We start from the raw sequence: 20915 nt of genomic DNA, 5'->3' as shown, positions 1-20915 counted from the left end.
CTTTGTCTTAAGAGTTCTCTATTGCAGGAATTCTCATTGTGACAAATAGCAAACAAAGTGACGTCACATTGGAATGTGGCCACGCCCCCTATGCATTTTTTATATTAATAACCTGTATATTCATTTATTTATTTATTGATCCGATTACTCTCTTTCGGTGAAAACCACGTGGTCCAAAGTTTGAACACCACGAGTTTTCTATTTTTCAAATATTTTACACCAACGAGTAGAGAATTAAAAACGTTCAGGTCATAAGTTGGGATACTCAAGTTACCGACATTCCATGACAGACACCTGTTCATTTAATTGATGTTATTATTAATAACTAGCAACGGTACCCGCCCCATGGGCGGGGTTCAATTGGGAGGCCCAAATGAAAAGGCAAAATATCAGAAATTGAAGGTTTCTTTATTTTAAACGATTCATATAAACATCCGTTGAATCATATTACTCGCAAATCATCAAAGTCTAAACAGTATCTTTAGAATTTCAATAAAAGCCACATCACTGTTCATATCGGTAAATATTATTCCATCGTGTTTCAAATCGTGATCGATACCCTAAGATCGTGATGATCGCGAATCGTGATCGATAATCGTGTTCACAATCGCTATGTCGCATGTTGTATGTAATTATATGGATTATTTTTTTTGCGAAAATGAAAAGGTATCATAGGGTTGATGAAACATCCGACATTTCTCGCGGTATTTCCCTCTTGCACGTCACACCTGTCCCAATGATACTGTAGCACACTGACACCATCTGTGTAAAAAATGGGACGGGCACGCAGATATTTCAGGACTCGTGCTTTGATGTCTTCTTCATTCAAAAAACATTAATGGGCTGACAGGATTGCCCAGGTCCTGGAGGTATGCACCCTGGCCTTCGAGCTGTCCAGCTGGGGTTTCAATCCCAACCCAGCTAATAATTATGAATTATGATACTGGTGTTTCACAGGTAGATTGAATCATCAATATGCGTGTGCTGTCCTTTGGATGTACGTTAAACTGGGTGTCCAGGTGAATGAGATCATGAAGGTCCCAAAACACTTTTGCCCAAATCTTTCCTCCTATTGGCTGAAGCTCGAATTTTTTGGTGGTGGCAACCAACAATGTCTCCATTGCATGTTGGCTCAACTTGACTCTGATGTGAAATGATTGACCCAGGTCTCATCACACATCACATTCTGCTTCTTCAAAAAAACAAGACTGCTCGTCTAACAATGGCGTAGCCGGGTTTGTTTGATACTTTAGCTGCAGAGGATAGTATGACCCGGGTGGGGATAGTAATTAACAAACGAGAAAGAGCAATCAGAGATTGCAGACCTTCACCAGGACGTGTTTTCAGTGGGGTTTTTTTAAGGCTTACAGTTGACCACTTACAGTTGACCGCAGTTCTCATTGCTTCCAGAGGCAGTTTGGAACTCCGCCGTGAGTGTTGCAACTGGGGACAGACGATTTTTACGCATTTCGACACTCGATGGTCCAGTTCTGCGAGCTTGTATGGCCTACCACTTCGTGGCTGAGCTGTTGTTGCTCCTAGACGTTTCCACTTCACAATAACAGCTCTTACAGTTGACCGGGGCAGCTCTCGCAGGGCAGAAATTTGACGAACTGACTTGTTGGAAAGTTGGCATCCTATGACGGTGCCACATTTAAAGTCACTGAGCTCTTCAGTATGGCCCATTCTACTGCCAATGTTTGTCTATGGAGATTGCATGGCTGTGTGCTTGATTAGATATACCTGTCAGCAATGGGTGTGGCTGAAACAGCCGAATTCACTAATTAGAAGGGGTGTCCGCATACTTTTGGCCATGTAGTGAACTTGTCAAAAAATAAATTTGCCAAGTAACAAACAGGCTCAAATGCAATACCCTCTCCTCTGGCGAGGATAATAATGTAAGTGTTTAAAAAATTCAATAAACTCCACATTTCTATCCTGGTTGATTTCCTCAAATGATCTCGAAATTAGTAAATATATTTGATAAGTTTGACAGATATGTTTGATATTACTGACCAATTCGAATATTTCCCAGCAATAAGATGATCATTGCCAAAGGGTATATGTTTGATGTCACTTTTGTATTCACTAGGGCATGCCCGTACTATATATATGCCCGTACTATATATCTATCTAAAATTATATCCCCCCCCCTCTATTTACATGAAATGGTTTGGTCCATTCGCAACGCCAAAGCGAACGGCGAACGGCTTGCGAGTACAGTGACAATCCCCCCCCTCTATTTACATGAATGGTTTGGTCCATTCGCAACGACCACAGAACCCCCCCCTCTATTTACATGCAATGGTTTGGTCCAAAGCGAACGGCTTCCGGAGTTTGGTAAAGAAATCGCCATCGCGTGCACAAACGCGCAGGAAAGCGAATGAATCGCAAATTCGGTTTTATTAGTTGTAAAACATCGTTTAACGCCAACATAGTTTGCAAACGTGAAATAAATGAATACGCTGTCAAATGTGCCATCCGAGGCAGAGTGTGTCCGCCACGTTCGGCACACGCGATCGTTCGCTGCTCTCTGATTGGTTGAATCGTTTTTTGGACATAGCTCGGTAAGTAATTGTCCGATTAATATGAAACCTTGAAAAGGCACATCCTCGGGTCCCCAGCAATATACCTGGCAAGTTAAAAGTATATCGGACCCGTGGTTGTCGAGAAACAGCGGTCACAGACAAACGTACAGACAGACAGAGATTACTGGAATTATAGATAGATGAAATTGAGTGATTACATGACTATTTGGCACTTGTTGAACTGAGCTGTATCATGTTACCATGAAAAAGGACCTGGCAACGGGCACGGACGCAGATGGTGAGAAACTTAAGGACCCGATGCGGCTCATCGTACCCGTCCTGCTTGATGGAACGGTCTCCGTCCATGACAAGATCCGTGTCATCCTGCTGTACATACTGAACAAAAATGGTGAGTCTCTCCGGGCACAACGACAGCTTCAATTTCTGTTCAGTTTACGTCGTTAACAAGTTGCTGTCTGGTGTAAGTGTTAAGCAACGTTTGTCCCACCAGGTGTGACGGAGGAGAACCTTCAGCGGTTGATTGAGCACGCCAAAATTCCCCCGGAAGATGCTGAGATAATCACCAACATGGCCCACCTTGGCGTGCCCATCATCAGCAATGTAGGTATCAAATGTTCACTATGCTTGAGATTATTACCGTTCTATCCCACCTTCCTTTCCTTGAGTCTTTTATCCATAATGGCTTCCATTGATAGAGCAACTGAAAATCAAGGGAAAAAAAATTCTCCATTCATTCCAGTTGTAAAAAAAAGTCTGTCTACTTAGTACATACAGTCACGTGAAAAAGTAAGTACACCCCATGTAAAGTTTTGACTTTTTCAACATATTTCAACATACAGCTATTTGATCATCATTTCAACAATACTGACAGATAAAGGTGATATAATATAACAAATATCATGAAACATTTACATTTTGTAGCCCATTGTATAATTTAAATAAACATAAATGCAAATTTCGCATGTGGAAAAAGTAAGTACACCCTTGGCTCTAATCGGTGGTATTGCCCCCTTTGGCAGAAACAACCTCAAGTAGGCGTTTCTTATAACTCTACCAGTCTCTGACACCGACTGGGATAAATTTTTGCCCACTCCTCCATGCAGAATTCTTTCAGCTGTGCGATGTTTGAGGGGTTTCTTGCATGCACAGCTCGTTTCAAATCCCCCCACAACATCTCGATGGGATTTAGATCCAGGCTTTGACTTGGCCATTCCAGAACCCTCCATTTCTTTCTTCTCAGCCATTTCTTGGTGGATTTACTGGTATGTTTAGGGTCATTGTCATGTTGCAAGGTCCACCTTCGGTTGAGCTTCAACTTTCCGACAGATGGCCTCGCATTATCCTCAAGCACCCTCTGGTACAATGAAGAATTCATAGTGGATTCTATGATGGTGAGCTGCCCAGGCCCTGATGCAGCAAAGCTGCCCCAAAACCATAATATTTCCACCACCATGCTTTACAGTTGGTATCAGGTTCTTGTGGTCAAATGCTGTCTTTGGTTTTCGCCAAACATGTCTTCTGGTATTGTGGCCAAATAGCTCTACCTTTGACTCATCTGTCCAGAGCACATTGTTCCAGAAGTGCTGGTCTTTGCCTCGGTGTTCATTGGCAAACTTTAGTCTTGCCCTGATGTTCTTTCTGGACAGCAAAAGTTTCCTCCTGGCACACCTCCCATGTAGATCAAATTTGTGCAGCCTCTTTCTAATGGTAGACTCGTGCACTTTGACATCAACAGTGGCAAGAGCTACCTGTAGGTCCCGTGATGACATTCTGGGGTTCTTAGAGACTTCTTTCAGCATATTGTGGTCTGCTCTCGGGCTGAACTTGCTGGGGCGGCCTGGCCTGAACAAGTTGGCAGTTGTTTGGAATCTGCTCCACTGCTTTTAGATGATCTTCCGGACAGTCGAATGATTGATTTCAAATTGTTTGGAGATCTTTTTAAATCCCTTCCCAGACTCGGAGGCATCTATAACCTTCTTTCTGAAGGCCTCAGAGAGCTCTTTTGATCTAGGCATGGTGATGCCGCACACTTCAACAACAAAGAGGAAACCAAACTAAATGTCTGAGGTTTAAATAAGACAGGTTCCTCCAAGATCCTCTCTGACGATGTTCTAATCATTTGCACCTGAGCTGGTGCACCTGATTCTAATTTTAGGTATTTGAAGTCGTGATAAATGACGGGGTGTACTTACTTTTTCCACATGCGAAATTTGCATTCATGTTTATTTAAATTATACAATGGACTACAAAATGTAAATGTTTCATGATATTTGTTATATAATATCACCTTTATCTATCAATATCGTTGAAATGAAGATCAAAGAGCTGTATGTTGAAATATGTTGAAAAAGTAAAAACTTTACATGGGGTGTACTGACTTTTTCACATGACTGTGGATGCCTACGAGTCTGGGGAGGGATTTAAAAAGATCTCCAAACAATTTGAAATCAATCATTCGACTGTCCGGAACATCATCTACAAGTGGAGAAGATTCCAAACAATTGCCAACTTGTTCAGGCAAGGCCGCCCCAGCAAGTTCAGCCCGAGAGCAGACCGCAATATGCTGAAAGAAGTCTCTAACAACCCCAGAATGTCATCACGGGACCTACAGCTAGCTCTTGCCACTGTTGATGTCAAAGTGCACGAGTCTACCATGAGACAGATGCTGCACAAATTTGATATACATGGGTGGTGTGCCAGGAGGAAACCTTTGCTGTCCGGAAAGAACATCAGGGCAAGACTAAAGTTTGCCAATGAACACCTAGGCAAAGACGAGCACTTCTGGAACAATGTGGTCTGGACAGATGAGTCAACGGTTAAGCTATTTGGCCACAGTACCAGAAGACATGTTGGCGAAAACCAAAGACAGCTTTTGACCACAAGAACCTGATACCAATGTTGGAACCCATCTGTGGATCGGTCCCATCGGCCGATGGGTCTGCGCCATCTGCGGATGTGTTGTTCACCTTGAAGGAATGTGTTGACAGAATGGTGCTCTTCAATCAGGTACACAGTCATTGGAATTACATGTGGTAGGAATTTAACAGAGATGATTTTTAACACAAACAATACAATACGTTAAACAGAATTTACGGATACAATACGGATACAATTACGGATACAATTACGGATACAATTTACGGAATACGGATACAATACGTTAAACAGAATTTAACAGAGATGAATTATGATGCATACACATTCCTTCAAGGTGAACAACACATCCACAGATGGCGCAGACCCATCGGCCGATGGGACCGATCCACAGATGGGTTCCAACACCAACGGTAAAGCATGGTGGTGGAAATATTACGGTTTGGGGCAGCTTTGCTGCATCAGGGCCTGGGCAGCTCACCATCATATAATCCACTATGAATTCTTCATTGTACCAGAGGGTGCTTGAGGATAATGTGAGGCCATCTGTCAGAAAGTTGAAGCTCAACCGAAGGTGGACCTTGCAACATGACAATGTCCCGAAACATACTCGTAAATCCACCAAGGAATGGCTGAAAAGAAAGAAATGGAGGGTTCTGAAATGGCCAAGTCAAAGCCCGGATCTAAATCCCATCGAGATGTTGTGGGGGGATTTGAAACGAGCTATGCATGCAATAAACCCCTCAAACATCGCACAGCTGAAAGAATTCTGCATGGAGGAGTGGGCAACAATTTCTCCCAGTCGATGTCAGAGACTGGTCGACAGTTATAAGAAACGCCTACTTGAGGTTGTTTCTGCCAAAGGGGGCAATACCACCTATGAGAGCCAAGGGTGTACTTACTTTTTCCACATGCGAAATTTGCATTTATGTTTATTTAAATTATACAATGGACTACAAAATGTAAATGTTTCATGATATTTGTTATATTATATCACCTTTATCTATCAATATTGTTGAAATGAAGATCAAATAGCTGTATGTTGAAATATGTTGAAAGTCAAAACTTTACATGGGGTGTACTTACTTTTTCACGTGACTGTACATGCCTAAGTGAGGTCGAGGGGCACTAAACAGCGAAAATTAAAATTGACGGAAAGAGAGGGAGGAGTGATAGGACACGGAAAGGAAAGTATGAGAAGGTGTGAAAACTCCCACCATCTTTACCTCTGCCAGCCATCAAAGATGGACGGAGGTTGGGTTTTCAACCCTGTCTATTTGTTTGTCTGTGAGCAGGGTATCTCAAAATGTTGTGGACGAGTCGTGACAAAACAAGTTGGATGAGTTGGTTCGGTGACAAGAACAAGCCGATTAGATTTTTGTTCAGGTCCGGATCCAGATACGGCCTATCAGTTTCACCATATGAAACACCTTGATCAATTCCATATGCGATGCCTTCGCAAGATTCTGGCATCACCCGGCAAGACAGAATACCAAACACCACAATCCTAGACAACTGTCGCATCCAAGGAATTGAGTATTTCCTGATGCAAGCCCAGCTTCGTTGTTCAGGACACCTCACACGCATGGAGGACCATATAATCCCAGGAGCGTTTTTCTATGGACAACTTAAATTTGGTAAGTTTGGTTAATTTTTGGTAAATTTGGTAAATTTGGACAACTATACTCAAGTCTTGGGCCATTCCAGCTGCCACCTGTGAACATCAGGCCACAAACAGGTTAGCTTGCCATAACATTTGCCGCAAAGACCTGGGACACTTGCTACCGCGAGACGGTGGAGGCAAGAAAGGAAAATCTGCCAATGTCCATCTCTGCAAGGCCCAGGCTATACCTGTGATGTTTGTGGTAGACGCTGTGGGTCCCGCATTGGACTATACAGATGTCGCACAATGCTGAGTGAGCACGCCAACGAAGGGAAGAGATTCGTCAAAAAACGATGACTCACACCAAAAGTGGGATACAAAATGTAAACTGTTCATCTGGGCAGAGGTATGCCCTCGACCGAATGCCCTACTAGTTGCACAAGTAAAAGATAGATGGACCCTCAATCGTGTTTTTTTGAAAGCAAGGGTTTGGAAAAGCAAATTCTGTTTACGACATCACACCTTGTAATATTGAGCCTGGTGTTGGCTTAGCGGTTAGGGTGCCGGCTTGGGATCCTAGCATCGGAGGTTCAAATCCGGGTCGATCGCTGAATTAACGCCAGGGGGGTTGACTCAGCCTGTCATCCTTCTGGGGTCGGCAAATTGAGTCCCAGTTCACTGACAATTCCCTGTGTGTTGCAAGAGGCGACGAACAGGGTTGGCGGCAGGAAGAGCATCCTGCCATAAAACATTGCTTTAAAAATGGGACCACGGTGCCCAAAAAAGGCAAAAAAGGCCAACCCCTGCCCTGCAGGGAAGCTCTGCAGAAAAAAATGGCCTCTAAAGGTGGTTCAAACCTTGTAATACTGCTTTCTGCTTTCTAGTCTACGACCAGGCGCCGGCGTGGACCAGAACGCCGAGAGTGGCCAGGTGAAAAGACGTATCAGCTGTCACGCTGGGTTCCTCTGCTCAAGGATGTCATGCAAGCAAGTCATCCACTCCCTCTTACCCTGCATTTGAAATGACCACCACTGGTCATTACAATAGTCTGCACTATATATTGCTTCTCTTTTATTGTTATTTTACTCCCTGCTGTCTCTGCTGGAAAAGAATCAAATAAATTAAGAAGTAATCAGGGAATATATAATAATTTATTTTCTTTTTCGTTGTATCAATATTGTCACCCCGCGCAAGTGAAGCGAAAACCAGGGTTAATCAATTGGTTCACTTCTGTCTGTCTGTCTGTCCTTCTATCTTCAAACGGCAGTTTATGATTCAGGAACAACTTTATTTCAATTGAATGTTATGTTTTGAACACTAATCGGAACATGAATCGGAAAACAAACCTGCAGTCTAGCAGGTCTTTGGCTTCAATTAATCCCGATTGCGCATGCGCAGAGAGGAGTCAGGTTTATTACTCTGTCTACCTGTCTGGCAGTCAAAAAAAATTGAAAATCATTCCAAACAGGAACCTTCCTGTTTTTAAGGACGTCATAAAGGACACAAACAACAGGCACAGAAACCGAATGAAATGTGTTAACTAAGGTGATGTAAAAGACACTGCATCAACAGCGGTACAATTCCGGAATTTTTTTTTTACAACCTTTAAAATCTTTATTTTATTTAAAATTCTATAAAGCCGAACGATGTAGAACACAAATCACCTTGTTCCACTTTCAAAACCCCTTTCGTTGAGTTGTACTTTGACAAAATATTATGGCATTTTACATCATAACGACCAATTCAATTTGCCACTCGTCGGCACCACCCATGTCCTTGTTTCTCAAGACAGCATTGGTGTAATGGATTCCATGAACTCTCGAGTTGTTCCTGTTATTGTTAATTTCGTCATTCAGGATGCGATCGAGGACAAGCTGGACGCTCGACAGTGGCCCTTTGTGTCGCGTAGCACTGCGGGAGGAGCTGCCGGAAGGTAGGCTATGTCCACTGTTTAAGGCCATGACATGTGATGGTATTTTCATTTTCAAAATTATTTTGAAGCTGTTAAATGATGCCAAAGCAATTTTGCATGATAGAAACTTCCATCATGATTATAAAAACAAACAGCAATTCCTTCTGAAAACTCTTTATTTGTACACGCCAGCCATCAAGGAGCTCTCCTACCTATGACAACATAACCCTTTGTGAAGCTTGAGACATGATGATCTGATTTACATTATACAGATTGTTTGAATGAAGATCAATGAAAGGAATCAATCTTCTTCAAACCAATCTTCACGAAACTTCACCAAATGGTAGATTTGGTGGTCTCACAGAATCCTATTTATTGAGGTCAAAAGGTCAACATAGTCCAAAGGTCAAGCACTTTTTTCAGATTTCTAAAATTGTCAATTTTAATTTGATTAACTTAAAATTTGAAGACGATTTGCATATCAGGTCACTGAATTCAACCACCAATTATTTTTGAGGTCAAAAGGATGCTCTACAGAGTGCCATTCTGCTTTATTATCTTTTGGCAAGCGTCGCTCGATGAGTGATTTTTCATTCTTTGATTACTGAGCTGAACCTTAATTTGCTTTTGTTCATGAATACCACCCTGAGATCCTCTTTGTGTTTTGCTTGCGCATGTTCCGAGTGAGTCACAACCTTTTCGAAATGTTCAAGTCAACACGGAATTTGGTTTGTTCAACAAAATAGCGTCCAATGTTAAAAAGTTCGTCCAATGTTTAAAAGTTTGTTTGCCGATTGTTATGAAAATTTAATGAAAATCCGTTGCCGATTGTTATGAAAATTTGAAAACTGATAAATAAAATGACAACATTTGATGTAGAAAAAGGAAATAAAGTATAATAAAAGAAAGAAATATAAAATTAAAATAAAACAACATGAAAAATATCACAAAAATATACAACAAATGACAAGAACAAACAAAACACATGCAGCTAAAAGCGCTCTATATCAAGGATAAGCAGAGCTTGCTCATGGGAAGGAAAGTTCAAGTAGCTTCCTTGACTACATTGTGAAGATGACCCACAGTGAAAACATGGATATCGGGAAGGAAGATCGCAGCAAGCTTGTTCTTCACGTTGTTCTTGGAAACTCGTTCTCAAGGTAACCAGATATGCGCGAAGCAAGTGAGTCCACATATGCAGGTGAACCCTTCAGGACACTCTCTGCGCTCAACGCAGTGCCGAACATGAAGAAGGCCTTCAACGATCAGCTCGGTAAGTACGTGGACCAGGCAGCCCTAAAGCGTCGCCGGGCTGGCCAGCCTCAACTGCCGGCAGCAGCACAGAGAAGACCCGCCGGTGTCGCCGCTCGAATGCCACAGTAGTGGTGACTGGTGTGGAGACAAAACTAAGCAGTGCCTGGTTAGGAGGTGTATAATGTTGATAAATGAAGTTGCTTTGTTCACTAAAGTTCCTTGTTCCAACATATCACTTCCTGCATATGCGAGAAAGGCTGCGAAGCATCCCGCTTGCAGTTTGCGAAAGGTCTGGCGAACGAGAGGGGCGTGGTAAAATGACGTGATCTACGAAAGCCGGAAAAAAACATATACACACATAGACGGACACTTCAACTTTTAGCCATTGATGCAAAAATGTTGTTTAATTTCTCTTGTGGCTACGTAACCAAACAAACAATGTATTTACGACAGCCATCGCAGCTCCCGTAGGCCGTATATCCCACCTGCCCCCCATCCCACCCTCTTTTCCAACATAATGCATAGTAAATGTCGTTATTTTCAACTTACCTTAAACATTCATAAACCCTAGATATGTCCTTCCCATTGGTGTTCATAAACAATCAATCCAGATACACAGTCCATTCAATGGTAGCAATCCTTCGGGGATTTACACTTGGGCCTTGCCCCAGTCTACATCATCGGGAGTTTTCATGAAGGGCAGCTCCCCGTTTGGCGAGCTGAGAAAGTTTTCCAAGTCTTTCGTTGTACAAAGGCACAGCACTTCCTCTGTGGTACTTTTCCAAGTATTTTCAGCTTATTTTAGAAGCTTGGTGAACCATTTTAATTAACAATCCTTATCTCCGACACACTATATACTTTATGATGCTGTGAATGCCGCCATTTATTGAGGTTTCTGCGCATGCATGCCAGGTATTCTGTGGCGGAATATGTCATTTCAAAAGTTCCGCATTAAAAATCAACAGATTCAATTTATATTTGTTCTATTTCCTGTATTTGCACGAGCCCTGTGGGGATCTCTATTTCCTGTCATTTTATAGGGTGAGGAAAGGGTCCGTCTTCAAGATCCATTCTATCATTGACACCAGCTAAATTATTTTGGAATTTAATGATCTTCTTTTTTTTGTATACAAGATCGTGGCTCGTGAAAGAGCTGACATTAATCACACAAAAAGGCAACCGACACATAAAACACAAAATAAGAGGAGCGGAACACAAGATGGGGAGAGAGGGGGAAGGACACAAACACAACATTTGAGAGCAAGGACATCGAGAGAAATGTGGGAGGGGGAGGGCTTGGGGGGAGGTGGGATAGGTATAAAACACATCAACACTGCAAGGACTTCCAGGAAAGAAGTTGGAATTTCAAAAAAAGTGTATCTGGGGTGAATTAACAGGGGTAGAAAAGATCAAGGTTTTGGATGGGGGAAGATAAGAGATGGTGGTGAACAGCTGTTTTAAAGACGAGGAGGGAGGAGTGGGATTGAAGGGAGTGGGGGAGTTTATTCCAGAGGCGGGAAAAAAGGGGAATGAAAGAGTGAAGGTGAGCAGAGAGCCTAGATTTTGGCAGTTTCACCATAAGAGGGTTGCTGGCAGATCTTGTGCGACCTGTAGGAATATTAGGGGGACAGAGCACAGAGAGAGCTGGGGGAGCAAGGCTGGAGAGGAGTCGGTAGAAGACAGAAAAACCACCAACCAGCCTGCGGTGAGTGAGTGAAAGGCCCTCGGAGTTAGCTTCATCGCAGGAGATTCCAATGATTCTGAAATGATCCCCCTCCCCCCCGTTCCCACGCCTCCTCCCCCCAAGCCCTCTCCCTCCCACACATGTCCCTGCTCTTAAATGTTGTGTGCTCTCAAGTGTTTGTGTGCTTCCCCTTCTCTTGTCTTCCGCTCCCTCTTTTTATATATTTTATTTGTCTGGTTGATTTGTTTGTGAAGTAAATGTCAGCTCTTTCACGAGCCTCGATTCAGGATACAAAAAACAAAAAAAAGCTTTGGTTTCAACAGCGTGAAGCCGAGCTCGGTGTGAGGCAGGAGCACTGGCCCAGAGGGGAGAGCTTTCTTCCATTGAGCTGCGGATGAAAGCCTTGTATGTGGTGAGGAGCTCAGGTGTGCCAAGGAAGGACTTTGCACGACAGGAGGATGCCCAGTCGGCGACTGGCTTTGGAGGCCAGCTTGGAAATGTGGTTATCCCAGGAAAGATCATGGCAGATAGTGAGACCCAAAAGCTTGAGCGACAGAACTTCTTGGAGAGGATTGTTGAGAAAGTAGATGGGAGGGTTTTCCAGTTGGTCTTTTCAGAGAGACATAGTAAGAGTGTGGGATTTGTCAGGATTGAAAGACATGTTCCACTTGTTTGACCAGTCTGTGATTTTATCCAGGTCTGCAGAGAGTGAGGAGGCTGCAGACTGCCGATCTGAGGGATGAGGAATGGAGCGGCAGAGAGTGGAGTCATCAGCAAAGAGATAGAGAGGATTTTCCGGAGAGTCAGAGAGATCATCATGAAGACCAGAAATAGCACAGGGCCCAGAACACTGCCTTGGGGAACTCCAGCCAGAACAGGAGGAGGAGATGAGAGAAATCCATTCAGGGCCACCCGTTGCCTACGACCAGAGAGGAAGTCCGCAAGCCATGAGTGGAGATTTCCATGGATACCACAGGAGGAGAGTTTGGTGAGCAGAGCTGGGTGCCAGACCGTGTCGAAGGCACGTGATATGTCAAGGGAGACGGCTCTGATTTCCTGTTTGGCATTGAGGACCTCCATCCATCGTTGAGGCAGCAGAAGCAGCATGTCGAGAGTAGAATGGCCTGGTCTGAATCCAAATTGATGATCAGAGATCAAGCCATTGGAGAAGAGGAAGGATTTGATATCCGAAGCAATGATGGATTCCATGATTTTGCTGATAATTTGCTGATAAGCAGGCTGATTGGTCTGCAGTTGCAAGGATCTGTTTTTGCACATTTTTTGTGTAAAGCGGTAATGTTTGCTGATTTCCAAGATGCTGGCAGATGACCTTGAGCAAAAGAGAGGGTGAAAAGAACAGAGAAAGGTTGATATAGAGCGGCAGAGGAGGATTTTCGGACCCGTGGGCTGATGCCGTCTGGTCCAGTTGCAGAATCAGAGTCGAGGTTTGACAAAAACTTCTCCACCTTGTCAGGAGAGAAGGACACAGAGTCCAGGAGCAGTTGGGTTCGACTGGGAAAGGTGGGAACAGAGAGAGATGGGTTTGGGACACAAAATTTTGACGCAAACACAGAGTTGAGGCATTCGGCTTTGTCACGTGCGGTGTCAAATGTGTCGCCATTTGAGGTAAGGGAGGGGATGGAGGGGGAACAAACACCAGAAACGGATTTGACAAGACGCCACCAGGATTTGGAGGATGGAGACAGGTTTGAGATTTCAATCTTGAGTGTGGAGAGATAGTGCTTCCTGGCACTCCTGAGGGTAGACAAACACTTGTTCCAAGCTTGGTGGAAGGAACTGAGATTGCCTTCAGTTGGATTTGCCTTCCAAGAGGAAATATAGATATAGATATTGCTTGGTCCAGGGAATGGAGAAGGGGTTGCAAAATTTAGAAAAGGAAAAACTCGGACAGTGGAGTAAAGAAGAAAAGGTAAATTGAAGCGCGGCGTTACGCGCGCTGCTTGTGAGCAAGGAGGAAGCGGACAAGCGGTAACATATAAACGTCTTTATTGTAAGACTACACTGTAACACTGTACTCCTCCGGGCTGGTCGCCCGGGGTATATCATGAGGCCACGCCTACCCCTCGGGCGTGGCCACCGCCCACTTGGTGCGTGGAATGATGTCACCACGCCAGTGGGCTTTTGTGTCCGCCACACGCGCCCCCCCAGAATTCCCGCGCACCTGGAGGGCCAGTTTGCGGGGCAGACGAATGACCCGGCCGAAGCGCCCCCTGGCGATCGGCGGCGTCCGGGGTGCAGGGATGCCAGGTGGGATGCCCCTGGCTGCTCCTGGGATGGGTGCAGGATCGGGGGGCGGCGTGGCGGCGGGGCTGGGCGGTGCCGGGGTCCGCCCGCAGGAGGGCGGCCCCGACGTGGGGGTCGGGCCACTGGCGGTGGATGGTCCACATCGAGGTGGGCCGGCTTGAGGCGGTCTACCGAAACGCGGTCAGGAGTACCGCCGATGTCCAGGGTGAAGTGCTTCGCCCCGGTCTCCAGCACGCGGAAAGGCCCGTCGTACGGGGGCCGCAGTGGTGTCCGATGGGCATCGTGGCGGACGAAGACGTACTCCGCCGTGCGAAGCTCCGGGGCGACGTGCGTCGGTGGGTGCCCGTGGCATGCCGTTGGCACCGGGGCGAACCTCTGGGCGGTCTCTTGCAGAGCGGAGCGCTGCTGTGCCGCGGACCATGGTGCCGTGGAGTCGGGGAGGAACTCGCCCGGCACCCGCAGCGGTTGCCCGAAGACCAACTCCGCCGCGGATGCGCGCAGGTCCTCCTTGGGCGCCGTCCGGAGGCCCAGCAGGACCCAGGGGAGCCTGTCGACCCAGCCGCCGTCGCGGAGGGTGGCCCGGAGCGCGGCCTTCAATGAGCGGTGAAATCGCTCACACAGGCCGTTAGCCTGGGGGTGGTAGGCCGTGGTTCGGTGCAGCCGGACCCCGAGCCCCTGCGCAACCGCCCCCCAGAGCTCCGAGGTGAACTGGGGGCCGCGGTCGGATGAGATGTCTGAGGGGGCGCCGAACCGGGCGACCCAGGTGGCGATGAAAGCCTGCGCGACATCGGCCGCCGTTGTGGACGCCAACGGCACGGCCTCCGGCCACCGGGTGGTGCGGTCCACCATGGTGAGGACGTGGGTGAAACCCCGTGGGGGGGGGCAGAGGTCCCACCAGGTCCACGTGGACGTGGTCAAACCGGCGTTCCGGCACCGTGAACGGGGCCAACGGGGCCTGGGTGTGCCGGTGCACCTTGGCGCGCTGGCACGCGAGGCATGTCCTGGCCCAGCCGCGGACGGCCTTCCGGAGGCCATGCCAGACGAACTTGTCGGAGATCAGCCTTTGGGAGGCCCTCGCGCCCGGGTGGGACAGGCCGTGGATGGCGTCAAACACCTGGCGCTGCCAGCCCGCGGGCACAATGGGGCGGGGACGCCCGAGGGAGACGTCGCACAAGAGGGCCGCGCCCGCGCCGTCGAACGGCACCTCGGTGACGCGGAGGCCCGTGACGGCGGTCCGCAAGGCCTGGACGTCGGGGTCAGCGGCCTGGTCCGCTGCCATCCGGGCATAGTCGATGCCGAGGTGGACTGCGTGGGCGACGGCCCGGGAAAGGCAATCCGCCACCGGGTTGTCCTTCCCCGCGACGTGCTGGATGTCCGTCGTGTACTCGGACACGGCCGAGAGGTGACGCTGCTGCCAGGCCGACCACGGCTCGGTGACCTTGCCCATCGCGAAGATCAGCGGCTTGTGGTCGACGAAGGCAGTGAACGCCCGGCCCTCGAGCAGATGGCGGAAGTGCCTGACCGCCAAGTGAAGTCCGAGCAACTCGCGGTCGAAGGTACTGTAACGGCGTTCGGGCGGGCGAAGCTGCCGGCTAAAGAACGCCAGCGGTTGCCAAGCTCCACGCACCCATTGCTCGTGCACCGCGCCCACCGCGTAGTCCGAGGCATCGGTGGTGAGGGCGATCGGTGCATCGGGCGCCGGGTGCGCGAGCATGGTGGCGTTAGCCAAGGCGAGCTTCGCGCCCGTGAACGCCGTGTCCATCTGCTCGGTCCAGGTAACGTCGCCTTTGCCCGGCTTACCTCGGAGAGCTTCGTGCAGGGGGCGCAGGAGCTGGGCGATACGGGGCAGGAACCGATGGTAAAAGTTCACCATGCCCAGGAACTCCTGCAGCCCTCTGATCGTGCGGGGGCGCGGAAACCCCTTCACCGCCTCCACCTTGGCCGGCAGGGGGATGGCTCCGTGCCTGGTGACACGGTGCCCCAGAAAATCGATTGTGGCGGCGCCGAACCGGCACTTTGCGGGGTTCACAATCAGGCCATGCTGGCCCAGGCGTTCGAAGAGCGTGCGGAGGTGGCGTAGGTGCTCTTCGCGGGACGCGCTGGCGACGAGGATATCGTCCAGGTAGACGTAGACAAAATCCAAGTCGCGCAGGACGCTGTCCATCAGTCGCTGGAACGCCTGAGCCGCATTCTTCAGACCGAAGGGCATGCGCAGGAACTCGAAGAGTCCGAATGGCGTGATGACCGCCATCTTCGGGACGTCCTCCGGCCTGACGGGGACCTGATGGTAGCCGCGTATGAGGTCCACCTTCGAGAAGAAGGACCTGCCCGCCAAACGGGCGGAAAAGTCCTGAATGTGGGGGACGGGGTAGCGGTCGGGAGTCGTGGCGTCATTGAGACGGCGATAGTCCCCGCACGGTCGCCATCCCCCGCCGGGCTTCGGCACGATGTGCAGCGGCGACGCCCAAGCGCTCTCTGAGCGCCGAACGATGCCGAGTCGCTCCAGGGTAGCGAACTCCGCTTTTGCCACCGCCAGCTTCGTCGGCTCGAGGCGGCGTGCCCGGGCGTAGACCGGTGGCCCGACGGTGGGGATGTGATGGGCCACCCCGTGCTTGACGGCCCCCGCCGAGAAGGTGGGCCGCGTGAGGGCCGGGAAGCCGGCGAGGAGGCGGGTGAATGCGTCCGCTGCCGGAAGCGTACAGACCAACGTGGCCGGAACCGAATCGTTCGGCAAGCCGCTTGGCAAGCCGCTCGTTGAGCTGGGCAACGCACATGCGAGCGAGCTGAACGTCTCGGCCTGGACAAGCCGTCTGCGCTTGACGTCGACCAGGAGCCCATTAGCGCACAGGAAGTCCGCGCCAAGCAGTGCCATGGGCACGTCGGCGGTGACGAACGTCCATCGGAAAACCTGCCCTCCAAACCGCAGAGAGAGGCAGCGTTTTCCGTACGTACGGATGGGCGTCCCGTTCGCGGCAAGCAGCGCGGGGCCCCCACCCGCGGCGTGCTTGTCTGACGTGCCGGCGGGAATGACACTCACCTGTGCTCCCGTGTCGCACAGGTAACGGCGCCCGGAGAAGGTGTCCGTTATGAACAGCAGGCTGCTCGAACGGCCGGCGCTCATCGCCACAATTGAGCGCCGGCCCGGGCGTTTCCCGACCCGTTGAAGGAGCACGGCGGATGACACCGCCGAGCTTCGTGGCCGAACTTGGCGTGGAACCAGCACCAGGTGGTGGAGCTGGAGGAGCGCGGCTGGCTCCGCCAGGCCGGTGGAGTCGACGGGTTTCCCCGCGGTGGCGGTTTTCGCCGCGGCGGTGGGCGGGGCGTGGCGGCGTTCACGAGGTGCGTATCAGCATGCTGCTGAAACTCAGCGTGCTGTAGAAGATGATGCTGTGGAACAGCAGCGTCGAAGGCCGTGACGGCCACGCCAACGCTCGCCCGCGTGTCCGAAGCGGCGAAGTACTTGTCCGCCTCGGCCGCCAATGCTCGGGGTTCCGTTAGCCCGGTCCCGGCCAACGCGAGGCGAACCTGCGCTGGAAGTTGGCAACGGAAAAGCGCCCGGAATAGCGAACCGGGGGCTTCGTCGCCCAACAGTGACAGCATATGGTCCATTCGGACCGACGGGCGCGTCTCACCGAGCTCGGGGAGATCCAGGAGGCGGTCGGCCCGTGCGTCGTCCGTGAGGCTGAACGTGGCTAGGAGTAGCCGCTTGAGTGCCTCGTACTTGTGGCCGTCCGGTGGGTGGCGAAGGACGGACACAACTCGAGCGGCCGTGCCGGGCCCGAGGGAGGCGACGACGTGGCAGTAGCGCGTGTCATCGCCGGTGAGGTGCCGAAGCTGAAATTGGGCTTCGGCCTGGACGAACCAGACTTCGGCCTGAGCCTCCCAAAATTCCGGAAGTTTGACGAAGGCGGCCATGGCGATGGCGTCGCGTGTGGAAGGATCGCTCCGGCAGATCCAACGTCGAGGGTCACCAGTGAAGCGCGGCGTTACGCGCGCTGCTTGTGAGCAAGGAGGAAGCGGACAAGCGGTAACATATAAACGTCTTTATTGTAAGACTACACTGTAACACTGTACTCCTCCGGGCTGGTCGCCCGGGGTATATCATGAGGCCACGCCTACCCCTCGGGCGTGGCCACCGCCCACTTGGTGCGTGGAATGATGTCACCACGCCAGTGGGCTTTTGTGTCCGCCACAAAATAATGTATATGAAAACATTGAGAAGGGGTAGGGAAGAGTGGAGGGGGAAAAATTCCACCATTTTGTAAAAGTAATATTTAAATGATCCCACGCACAAACCCACGTGACCTTTAAGAATTTCTTTGAAGACCTTTCTTGAGCGTTCATACTTTATGGCAATTTTCCTTATTTATTATGACCTCTGAAATCTCGCCTATTTGACCCCTCCAGTGGAAGAATGTATGGCCGCTGGCATGAAGGCCGCAGCGGTCCACGACTGTTGCTCTTTGTTCTCGGCGGAGCAACCTACGCAGAAACGCGTTGCGCTTACGAGGTCACCGCAACCAATGGAAACTGGGAGGTCCTTATGGGTGGGTTTTTAACCTTTACATTTTATTTCAATAAAATAGCACTCTCATTACTAATCTCACCATCACACCCCTTGCCTTTCCTCATACACCTCCTGGGAAATGTAATGCTGATCTTGATTTCTCTTATCCATGTATCCCTCCCTATGCTCCTCATCAGGATCCACCCACTTGATGACTCCCAAGGACCTGATAACCGATCTTCGACACCCAGATTTTAGGCCAGGAAGTCGAGTTGGCTTTTCAGACTCTAGTCAAGCATAACCTCCCCCTCACTTGGCACAATGGGCATCCAAGTCCTGGTCATTTGCCGAGGCCTAAGTGCAAGCTTCATCCGAAGCATTTTCCGTCTTTCCTTGCATTCCCGTATTTCAATATTTTAACACAAGAGACGCTGCTTCCACCCATTCCCCTCTCACCCAACCCCCAAAAAACTTCAGCTCAACGCCTGGTCTTACAGCTTTAACCCCAAAATGCATATCTGTTTACCTGAGAATAACCTCAGATCTAGCCCAATTTTTCAATGAGTTTCACAACTACATGTGAGTTGGTACTCGGCATCAATGGTCTACTCACCTGCTCATGTAAGTTGCACCCCGTTTCTTTTAAGCATGGCAGTAAGCACATCATGTTACTTCGGACCAAAATGGGCTGCATCACCAATTCAGGAGTTACAAGTCCGACAAGTGGCGGAAAAAGCCAATTTTAGAATTCTGCGGGCTTCCTGCATGTCTCCTGTTTCATGTTTTCCAGCATGCTCATTGTACACCTATGCTTGTCCTGGAGTGTATTTCAACCTCTGTCCACGTACCATCCTCGAGTATTCCCTGAGCTATGCAAATGTGAGCAGGCTGGGAAAGAGTGCTGGACCTGTAGAGAAAAGGTTTTACTTGTTAGTCTGTCCTGTTCTTTTAGAATTTTGTGATATGTTGCTGTGCACTTGTCACAGCATGTTTATTTCGTAGTTGAGGCATGCTTGCACCACCATCTGTCCACCATAAGCTTTCGCCCACGTTTGTGAAAATATTCTGTTTCCAAAGTGATTGTCCTCTGACCATGCATTTCACTGGTTGAGAGCCATGTTGCTAAACTCGAAGGCAGCCCCTTAACTGCTTGAAATTCTGGACTTTCGCTTGGCCTATCCATTCATGAAGTTCCTTCCTGGATACATCAAATGGCATGCTGAGACAAGGAAGGCTGTAGATGTTGAATGAATAGGTGTGTTTGTGTGACCTGGTCACTGAAATGCATGGATGCCTGTCTGCAGGAAATAAAGCATGAACCCTGCAAAAGCTTCCTTATTCTTGTCTACTTTCCTAAACTCGTGGTCGGATGTTGTTGTTGTATACCGCCAGACAGTTCTCTCGAACAAGTCCACCGCATGGAGACAGCTGATAGATCTTGCAAGAGCGACCCAGAGATCCCCCACATCCAGGATGGTGTACCCCCGCATTCACAAAGTGAGGGCCACGACAGAGTTGGAGAAAGAGAGAAAGAAAGAGAGAGAAAACGATGGATGGAGGTCCTCAATGCCAGACAGGAAATCAGGACCGTCTCCCTTGACATATCTCATGCCATTGATACTGTCTGGCACCCCGCTCTTCTCATCAAAGTCTCCTCTTATGGTATCCTTGGAAATCTCCACTTATGGCTGGCGGACTTCCTAACCTGTCGTCGTCAACGTGTTGCTCTAAATGGAATCCTCTCATTTCCTCTTCCTGTCCAGGCTAGAGTTACTCAAGGTACTACTCTGGGCAGTAGTATGAAAAGGGGGGGTCCTGAGGCAAAACATCTCCACAGGACCACTCGCATGTACATTCGCTTACACTTGTTCCACACGCTCTCGCTCGTTCCACTAGTTTTCCCTCGCCATCGCTCACTCACCTGCTCGATATCTTATCTCAGAACCCCCCTTTTCATACTACTTGTGTGTGGGGGTGGGTGTGGGGAGGTTGGGGGGGGCAGGAGGGGTCAGGGAAGGTAAAGGGAAAGCAGAGGGGGTTGATTATTACAGATGCCGTTTCACATTATTCCCACCTATAATATTGTTACGGACGCGGTTAAGATGTTATTTTGACCGAGCGGTGGTATTACCGCGACCGAACAGTTATTCCCCGACTAATACCCGATTTGCCCCAAACTTTGGCCGGATCGCGCCACCGCTATTCAATCGGGAAAACTCTAAAGCGACCGAATACAAAGAGGAAGAAGACGTACAGAAGCGTAATTG

General features: G+C 49.1%; 1 protein-coding gene across 1 annotated transcript; it reads left to right on the top strand.

Moving 5' to 3' along the window:
• Window positions 1-2762: 2762 nt before the first annotated feature.
• On the top strand, window positions 2763-19979 carry LOC144888642 (syntaxin-binding protein 1-like). The gene is made up of 6 exons (XM_078767279.1): window positions 2763-2937; window positions 3040-3149; window positions 7911-8012; window positions 8883-8959; window positions 18549-18688; window positions 18846-19979. Exons 1-6 carry the CDS (start codon window positions 2790-2792, stop codon window positions 18947-18949), a joined length of 681 nt encoding a protein of 226 aa, XP_078623405.1. The 5' UTR covers window positions 2763-2789; the 3' UTR covers window positions 18950-19979.
• Window positions 19980-20915: the final 936 nt, after the last annotated feature.

This window comes from Myxine glutinosa, chromosome 13, assembly GCF_964187855.1.
Source record: "Myxine glutinosa chromosome 13, kmMyxGlut1.1, whole genome shotgun sequence".
In the NCBI taxonomy this organism is placed as follows: Eukaryota; Metazoa; Chordata; class Myxini; order Myxiniformes; family Myxinidae; genus Myxine; species Myxine glutinosa.
The sequence above is the reverse complement of the archived record's forward strand: the minus strand, read 5'-3'. Positions and strand labels throughout refer to the sequence as shown.